The sequence below is a fragment of the Montipora capricornis genome, chromosome 13 (genome assembly GCF_036669925.1).
Source record: "Montipora capricornis isolate CH-2021 chromosome 13, ASM3666992v2, whole genome shotgun sequence".
Lineage (NCBI taxonomy): Eukaryota > Metazoa > Cnidaria > Anthozoa > Scleractinia > Acroporidae > Montipora > Montipora capricornis.
The window spans coordinates 46,013,870-46,023,869 of NC_090895.1; the positions used below are offsets into that span (position 1 = coordinate 46,013,870).

The 10,000-nt window shown below is 38.4% G+C and overlaps 2 protein-coding genes and 1 non-coding gene across 3 annotated transcripts in view; 2 read left to right on the forward strand and 1 right to left on the reverse strand.

The window, feature by feature from the left end:
• LOC138029556 (uncharacterized) overlaps positions 1-33 on the reverse strand; it is a 3,906-nt gene extending 3,873 nt beyond the window's left edge. Inside the window, exon 1 of the mRNA XM_068877270.1 lies at positions 1-33. This exon is cut by the window's left edge and continues 1,230 nt beyond it. Coding sequence (XP_068733371.1) covers positions 1-33 — 33 coding nt within the window.
• The window catches only part of LOC138030896 (dedicator of cytokinesis protein 9-like), a 658,601-nt gene that overhangs the window by 350,796 nt on the left and 297,805 nt on the right, over positions 1-10,000 (forward strand). The window lies entirely within an intron of this gene.
• On the forward strand, positions 3,085-3,158 carry Trnaa-ggc (transfer RNA alanine (anticodon GGC)). Its single transcript has one exon. It is a non-coding gene; the product is annotated as a tRNA-Ala (tRNA).

The window sequence follows — 10,000 nt, forward strand, 5'->3', positions numbered from 1 at the left end:
ATAGTCTTCATTGAACGCTATTAATGAAGACATAATTCGTAGAGTTCCCTTTAAAACTACAGAGCATTTGTAGAACTACGATGATAACAAGTGGAAAACGAAAGGAAGTGGAGACAATGAAAACACTCCAGAAACTGCATTTATTTTTGTGCAAAAAATTTGCAATTTTGCCGCCAGAATTGTTGTAGTTCCCAGTCTCTCTGGATAAAACCAGGCCCTGCTGGGGAATATTACAAATGACGGCTGAATGTTTATGTCCTTCGATGGACAAGAAAGCGCCCGCTTTCATTTACCTTTCACGGAGTCATTAAATTGGGTGCTCCTAAAAATGCCCGTCTTTATGCCGAAAAACCGTGCAAACTTTTGGGGGAATGAAGCCGTTAGTTTAGCCATCTGTAAGAGTAAATTTTCGTGACCATTCTACGAATGAGGACCTCAACTTTTGTGTCACTGATATCGAAGGAAGATTCTTCAAATGTAGCACTCAAGGGATCTTCATCAGGAAATATGGCGGCTAGAAAGACAGGAAGGGGGTCATCTTTGGTGTCGAAAACCGACCGAGTTATGCACGGTCATCGCCTTAAAATCGAACTTGTTAGAGGTAAGAGTGTGAGCAATAAAAGTATGGTGAGGACCGTGTATTTGCATGTTGTGTTTTTTCTGAAAATCAAGGATAATGAGTTTTCGCCATACATTTCTTACTAAAGGTTTTTGAGCATTATTTTTTAAGTCTGAAACGGTCAGTGCGCATGCGGGTTCCAAATAGCTGGCCATGAAGAGTGATACGAGGAAGCTGTATGGTGCTTAAACCTTTTGTCACATGCAGGACTCTAGAAGACATAGAGGACCTGCCACGATGCTTGTTCGCGCTGCCATTTAGGAGGCGAAAACCTCCCCCTGTACTTATAAAGTAAGCAGCTTCTAAATAAATCTGCTCATATTTTATAACTTGAAGAGATAGAGAGGCCAAAATAAGCAGGGAGAACCAATTCTTTGGAGAACTCGGTAACTTGCGTCCGGCCGCCATCTTGGCGCAACATCTTAGCCTAATTGTTTTTTAATTGTTTTTCCGTGTGCGTCGACAGTGACAAGAAAATTTTGCGATTATGTTATAAACACGTAATCTCAATGAGTTCTCGTAAAAGTAAGGAGAAATATCACCAGCTTGTGTTTTCAGAAGTTTGTTTAGAGCACGTACAGGTAATTTGTTGGATCTTGTTTGAAGTTTGTCCTTTCTTACCGATTCTGGTTCTAACCAAGCTGGCGTGTTTCAGTGAGATACATCAAAATGTAAATGATCTCTTATTCAGGGATAAAGTGGAATAAAGTACATCATTCATAAGACTCTTTTTTTGACCTTGAACCGACAAAGACGATCTGTCACATCACGAGCTATGGTACGTTTGTGGTTTCTAATTTTAGCGTGATTCTTATTGGCTGGCTTTTGACAGTCGACTCTGAAATGGTTTCTTTCCTTTTCCGTTCGATTCGCTTCCTGAGGATTTGCTTCTTTTCTTTTAACTCTTGCGATTCAAGAAAAATTACTTGCCTTACTAGTGAATTCGACAGTAGATTTCGTCGGAAAAACCGATATTGCACTCATCCCTTCGGGATTCACGCGACATCAGTTTTTCGCGTGAAATTTACCGTGGAATTCACTAGTTGGGCAGCGAAAAAAATTATATAATTAAGCAAAATCAGGAAAAACCAAAACGCGGACAATTCTAAAGTCTTTTATTTTCACTAATCCTACAGCCAGTAAGAATAAACAACCCGGGAGCTCAGCTTTTAGGCTTGGTTAAATCTATATATTACAAGATCAATGCAATCTTTCCCACTATACAAAAACAAGATTGTCTAAACTAAGGCCCGTTTTAAACATCGCGTTTCCCATGTGCCGTATCTAATGCAAATGAGAAAAGTTTGTTTTCGCTTATTTGCATTAGATTCGGCACATGTGAAATGTGATGTTTAAAATGGGCCTAAGGTTAACGTTTCTCGCCGAATTTTAATGACGAAATGGAGTTTAAAGACATACGGTTTTCTTCGAGCGTTGAAGAAGAAAGTTTATTGTACCGTGAACGTATAGAAGAAATCAAAGTGTTTTCGCGTGATAATCGGAATTAATAGAGTTTCATGGTGTCCTGACCTTTCTAAATTGGAGGACTGTTTTAGAACTATGAAATCGTTATTTGTACCTAACATGTATTCGGAATAGAGCGGTTTTCAAATGAGTGTCATAAAACCAAAACCAAACTACAGTGGAACCTCGATTTAACGAACCTCTATTTAAAGAAGTCCTCGATATAACGAATTCCTCGATATAGCGAACATAATCCGGAAGCCCAAACGTAAAATCTACCTCGATATAACGAATTACAATGTCAACACGCGACAGAAGATAAATGCTCAACAGATCAACAGTCAATTAATCCTTTAATCCTTATGGTAAAGAGACAGCAACAGACATTGGCGCGATAGTATTTGACATCAATTAACCTCTGCTTTATTTTCTTTGTCTCTTATTAGTTCTCTTAACGCCACTTTCTCCTATTGAAGCTACTGTAGCAGTGAGAGCGCTAAGAAATCTTGTTATGACATTTGACAAGTCAGGTGCGAAAGAGCGAGAACTCCTGTGTTCCCTCTCGTCAATGGAGGACACATTTTTAAGGATGCAAGCCAGAAGACAGCTCTAGGCAATCCACACTGGAAGAATTCTTCCATTAAATATAAACTACTGCTGGTTTCTGTTTTCTTGCATCTAACATTTTGTTTAAGTTTTGTTATACGCCGAACGCAACTCGCGTGTTGAGAAAACTCTCGAATATCATTGTTATGTTATGTTTGGACTGTAAATGATTTTGGCAGATACAGACATTAAAGGCAAAAAAACTAAATCTTTGAAATCCGGAAATATTGGGTAGTGCAACATAACAACACTAAAGCCAGTCTTCTTGTTTACGAAGACAATTTTCTGTAGACAGTAATCTCTATGAAAGAAATTATTATGAAGTGCGGTTTAGAACTCAACTGACGAAATGATCCCGACACTTCCTGGACAATTAAGCAATTGTCTCATTATGTGGCTTCATAGCTCAGTTGGTAAGAGCACTGCACCGGCATCGCAGAGGTCTTGGGTTCGAATCCCGTTGGAGTCACGTGAATTTTTTAAGTGCATAATTAGACAATTGCTTAAATTGTACAGCAAGTGTGAGTGAGGATCATTTCGTCAGTTAAGTAATCTCTATGTTGCAACATTTTTAAGTCGCTGCTCTGAAAGAGTCATTTTTTTGTACCGTAAAGAAAAGCTGAGCGTCTGCTCAAAAGTGAAATTAATTGACACTTTAAGTCACCATGCTTAATAAATGAATTGCATCTCAAAACGCGGCACTTCGGGATGACGAAAATTGCATTGAATTGTGTGACCGAAGTCACCTGTGTTGCAAATCAACCATTAACTATGACCTCGATATAGCGAACTTTTTGGTCATTTCCCCTCCATTCAACAAATTTGGTCGGTCCCCAGCGACTTCGTTAAATCGAGGTTCCACTGTAATTACTTTGGCCAATCAGAAAGGACGGAGACAATCAAGTAAACCAATCAAAACTCGAAGTAATTACACGTAGCCGACACAAAGCGTGGGAAAATGTGCACGCGCAAGCCACGATTGGTTTTGGTTTCACTTCTGATTGGTTGAAAAAGTTGCGCGTGAACTTTGAACCAATCACTGAGTGAAGTTATCATTAACCAAATTCATTTCGTCTACTCGAAAAGTTCTGTTTCAGAAGCAATCAACTTGATTTTTTTATCATAATGGACGCTTTCATTCAAAAAAGGAGAAACTGGCTACGATCAAATAAGAGGTTTTTACGAAAAAAACAAAAATAATGTAGTGAAATAACATTTTTTGTTTTTATATGAGTCCAAGTCCAAGTCAAAGGTCCAAATGTACTTTATATGTTGACCTAAAAGGGGTATCGATTAGTTTGTTGAAACAGCTCTCTGAGTGACTAATTAACGAAATCAGTCAACTCTTTGTGGAGGTGCATTGCGACGGAGGTGCATTCTGCTTTGCTGTCTCTGTCGTTGTTTGTTTTGTTTTGTTTTTTCCTTGATTAAGGCGGGGGTACACCTGAAAGCCGTTTTCAAGCCGCCTAAAATCGGTTTAATTTTATCGGACGTATCTCGTTCGCGTTTCAAGCATTATAAAATCCCTATGCTCATAACACAAATCAATGTTTTGGGGCGTTTTGAAATTTTTTTGGTGAATTTAAGGTACATTTGGGAGGAGATAGTTTTCTCAAAAGAGTAGTAAAATTTGGAGAAATAAGAAATATTTCAGATTTGATGTAGTTTAAAAATTTAAAGTAGAAGTTAAAGTTAAAAATTGATATATGGACACCCAAACAGTCCCCTACCAACATGGTGTGCTCTTGGGTTGGGGGCAACTGTCTGTTGGTGGTCCAACAATAATTTTCTTTCTCTTATCCCTTCTTTAAACCTCTTAAAATGCCATTTAAATTCACGTTTAGCCCACCTTAATCAAGATAAATTCTTGCTACATCTATTATATGGGAGGCGAGGTGGCGGAGCGAGTAGTCCGGGTTCAGGGCCTGGCTGCGGACATTGTACTGTGTTATTGGGCAAGACATACTCTCACAGTGCCTCTCTCTACCCAGGTGTATAAATGGGTACCGGCCAATTTAATGCTGGGAGTAACCCTGCGATGGACGGGCATCCCATCCAGGGGGGAGTAGAAATACTCCTAGTCGCTTCATGCTAGAGAAACCGGGATAAGCTCCCGCCTAATGAACCACTTGGCTAGTAAGCAGACTTTACTTTACATTTTACATCTATTATGTAGACCTTGCGAAGGGCTTTTAAAAAATCTTATTATCATCAAAACGGTGATCACTGAAAGCCAGAGTTCTTTCGAAACAGTCACGCGATGTACAAAAATATCACCATCTGTGCCTCGCAATTAAGAAGACATGTTTTGTGAAGAAAAATGAAAGAAAACTGATGTTATCGCATCACAACACCATTTGTTGTAGACGTCAAGGTGTGATTTTGTCTCAGTCGACAGAAACTCATAGCCGCACGCCTGAAAAACGCCATCTTGTGATCTGATAACGTAGGATTTTCCGTAAGTCTAGATCTGAACTTTAAATAAAGTTCAAAGAAATTAAACAGAAATGCATAAGCTTCTAAGCCGACAAAACAAGGAATGCAAGGGATTTTCCGTGTCCTGTTAGTAGTACAGCGACCAATCTTTCTTTAAAATAAGATACAAACTTTCTTAGCACGCTAGTTGTTTTACCTTCAAACTAATGTTTTCATAGCCAACCGAAAGTAACGCAGTTTGGACGCAACTCCAAATTCAAACGCCATTTTCAACAGTGAGATTTCAAAACAACCCTTTCCGGTCTAATAACTAGGGGCTTCCGACATGAAAATTATCTATAAAATTCGCAAGCAATGTCATTTACTCGACCGTCGACATTCTACCCTCGACCCTCGACTCTCGAACAAATCCCAGACTCGATAATCCTCAGGAATTCATATATATTGGAGTGCTACAAGTAACTGGACACCCCACGGAGATACCAGGCAAATTGCCTGCTATCTCCACAGGGTGCCAAGGTCCTGTTTTGGTTGCTACGAACGTCTGGTTTGTTATAATTTTCGGCCTGAAAGGGATAATTGCTGTAAAGACTTCATTTAACTCAGCTGTGTGAGTCACTTTGCAACTAAGTCACACAATTATTTGTGGAGTAGAGAGGCGCATAGTTGTGTCATATTTTGAAAGTGCATTTGTGACAATATACTTACAGCCGATATAGACGGGTGAGTCCTGAGAAAACGTTTTCTGGGAGTTGACTTATGTTATTGTTATGAAGGTATCTAGAAATGAAAACATAAAACGCAATGTATATGAAAACTAATCCAAAACTAAGTAACGTAGTACTAATTTATCTTAACACTACTTTTAAAAGTACACTCAGGAACAGCACAAAATTTGAATTAAACAAGTACAATGCAATCAATAGAATTTTAGCTGTTAATGCAGATTCGTCCTCAGCATTGGCTGATCACGGCTTTTTTTCGATTCTATTTAGATATGAGCAGAATAATAATAATAATACCAATTGTCCTAAAGGAGTCCGCGAACGACTCAGAGCGATCAATTAAAAACACAAATGGATGATAGTGGAATTGTTACTTAAAATAAAAAACAAAAAACAAAATTAAATTAAAAAAGCACTGAAAAGCGGAAAGTTTAAGGTGGCTGATACCAGTTTCAACACTGGAAAGAAACCTTCTTATTAGGATTGACACTCCAACACTTTATCACTTAACAGAAATCTTATGGTACCATATCAAACACCAATTATTGCTGAAAAAGATTCGATGATTTTTTTTTTACGTAAAACGTTACCCTGGTAACAGGAAAGCCCTGCAAAGACACTCGATTTTTTGGCTTTAGCTGCTCATATCTAAAAAACGAATTTGGTGCCCCCTTTTTTTAATTTCTGAAATGTAATCAGCATGCCAGAATGAAACTGTCTGCACATTTGAAGAAAGTTCTGTGGAGCGGATTCAGAACCACCTTTTGTGGAATTGCGAATTTAGTGAAAAATCGCAAAAAAAAAAAACCGAAGAGATAGAGTTGGAAGACGAGTCCTCGTCAAGACTGGCAAATCATAAAGAAATCAATGATTTTTGTGAAAACTACAAATTTAGCGAGAAATCGTAAAAAAAGTGAAGAGATAGAGGAGACGAGTGTGCGAGAAGACTCGTGATTTTTGCGAAGAATTGCAAAGATCGTAAGAGCGTGGAAGAAAATGTTTTGGTGTCAGTTGAGTGAATGTAAAAGGTGAGTAGTATTAAATTGCATCTGTTATGAAGATTTTCTTCAGTGAATTATTATCATGTTTGGTAATCTGTATTACCCCTGAAAAGTCAAAAAATTAGTAAAAAGGAGAATGAACTTCTGTGATATTGTTTATTTTAGGCAGTTGCTTATAGAACGAGCAGGGTTAGTATGTACACATCATGGTTATTAACTGTGAAACCCGATAGGTATCACAGGAACTCGTTGCAAGCTCATCCTTGAGAGCACCACTTTGAATCGACACAACATGCGCCAACATCACGAAAATGCGCCTTCTTCTGGGAGCTTTTTCAAGCTTCCCTTTACAGTTATGTTGTGACTTATTAGAGCCAGCCCTCTGTTATTTCCAGATGAAGAAATTTACCAATTTTCGATTCACTTCATAAAAGTGCGCAGTACTCGGAGCTTCTTTTATGACGATCTTATACCATTATTTAACGTCTGTATAGTTTGTAGCATGTTGCTTTTGAACGAGTCCAGTATTGAAGTACATACACTGGCGATACATTATATAGTTAAATGCGATATGTTAGCGATTTTCGCAACGTACACGAATTGCCAAAATCGTGATTCTTGTCGGGAACTTGTCTTCTCTTCCTCTTCAACCTTTACAAATTTGGAAATTTTATGGCAAATTCACAATTTTCGCAAATATCGTGAGGCCCAGTTATTACGATTTTTGCCATTTATCGCAAAAAATCACAACTTTCGCAACAATCACAAAAATCGCGAGTGCTAGCTAGGGACTTGCCTTCCTCTTTTGAGCTGTTAGGATTTTTGTCAATTTTTTTCACAAAATTCGCAAAAATCGCGAGTCCTAGTTGTGGACTTGTGTTCTTCTTTTCGGCTTTTACGATCTTTACAAAAAATTGCAATTTCTGCAGCTGCGTTTGCAAATTGCAAACCTGGACATAAGTGCGAAATGATGCGTGATTGTCCATTATAATTAGTGGTAATCATGGAATCTCTTCCCATTTTCCACTTTGTTGAACTTGGTTGTAAGTTTAGATTTAACTAAGCAATAGAAAGGTTAAGCAACATGCATGTTTTATGAACCGGCGATGATGGCCCGTGATATTAGTGCTAATGTATACTATCAGTAACAAGAATACTCTTCTTCTTAACATTCCTAATTAGCATGAAAACACTTCCTGTCAAGCTAAAAAAAAAAACAAAACAAAAAAAAAAAAAAAAGGCGTTACGAAAAGTGAGGAAAATAGTCACGTGGTCATCACTGCCGTTTTACATTTGCCGTATAGGTGAAGCTTAAACACTCAAGTCATTAAAATAACAACTTAAGTGTTTTCAGGCTTTTAAATAAATCCTAGCAATGGCATAGGATATAATTCTGTTATTGAAGGGAATAGTTCTTCCTAACCGGGAAACCGTTCTGAGAAGGAAGTTGGCCTCGCGGTCCAAGAATGGAATGTCACCAATACCATCGTCAGCTTCGTCGTTGTCATTTATGCCAAGTGACTGTTCTTCGGATTCTTCAACGCTGTCAGAAAAATGGTATTCAAGAACGCCTTCTTCGTCGTCTTCATCTCCCGCCTCGTGCCTCTCATTTGCCTCGGAGGCGGAGGGTTCAGCTGGCTCAAGGGAGATCGAATCCCATGGTAGCACTTCTTTGTGGTAGAGATAGGAAGGCAGCGTTCCAACTCTTGCCATCGTATTTTCTTGTCTGACAGAGCACTGACAGACTGCTTCAGCAAGCGTCAGGGCACAGTCCCACATGCTATTTTCTGACACTCTGCGAAAGTTGTGTGGGAAATTCTCTTTCCACAAAAAAAAGGAAAAAAAAAACCCGTTTGTTCCCTTCCCATAAAAGGAACGATACAAACAATAATATAATTTATAATGCACGTCGCGAACAGCAATGTCGGTGTTGTCCGACGTTTTCGAAAACCATAGAGTATAATAGGCCATTTTCGAAATATCACATGTTCAGCTTGATAGTGAGGCAGTGAGGACGAAAACAACCGAAACACGTTGGAATAAATGTCATATTATTCACTTTCCTTTCTTTTTGTCCTCTAAACCACTCTTACAAGCTGAATTTTAATATAACGAAAAAGGTCTATCCTAGCGTATGCGATTCTTGGTTTTCACGTGATGTCATCAAAATTAAAAATAAGGAATTGTTAATCCTTTTGAGATTTTAGTTTAATTAGTTATTAGAACAGCCTAAGACCTATCTTTATACAACGTGGGTCACTTAGTGTTAACATAGTTTTGAAATCCAAAGAAAAATATGAATTGATTTTTTGGTCACAGGGGCACTTTAAGGACGGTGACTACTATTGTTATTGCGCAAGCGTTCTGCGCATCTCGAGATACTCGGATTTCCTATTGGCGGTGCTTATTAATACAGGGATATTTTTTTAGAGTCCCTTCGCCGAATTCCGCAACTGTCAATCAAACGTTAAGATGAGCAGAATAATTTTTCAAGGTGCGAAAAGTGAACAATAACACTAAAGATTAAAGAGCGGACTGTTCGCTTCATTGAAGGTGAAATGGCAAACAATTCTTTGTGTTGATATGAGTTTATTTGGTTCAACAGACCTTCAGAATAGAAGTGTTTTAGAGAAAAGCATGGAAAGTTCTAGCTACGCTGGCTTAATGCCTGCTTATTCCTCATGCTTTATCCGTTACCGTCTACCTAGAAAAATCTTGAAATAAACAGCGCAATGTGTAAATATCCGATCGATGTAATTTTTTTTTGAAAAACAGACCTGTAGAGCGAGTTCACTAAGCACTTTTCCGTTCATTGCTGGTTGTCTACACAGTCTCATCAAAGAAAAAGCCTTTTTCATTTTATATTTTGTCCGTTATTTCCTAGTGTCAATAAAAAAAGTGTAAAATAAAAAAAGGATCACTAACACCTAAACCCATTCAGTTGCTCAAAACTCCCTTCAACACAACAATGTTGAAACGAGCAAGACACCCCCCAGGCTTTTACACGTCGTTATTTGCTGACACTCGTGATCGTGGCTGCGACTTGAAATACCAACCCAAATCAAAGCCCATTGCTCTGGGTGTTTACGAAGTCGAACGAATTGTCGCCAAACGAATCCAAGGAAGTAAATCCCAGTTCTTCGTTCAAT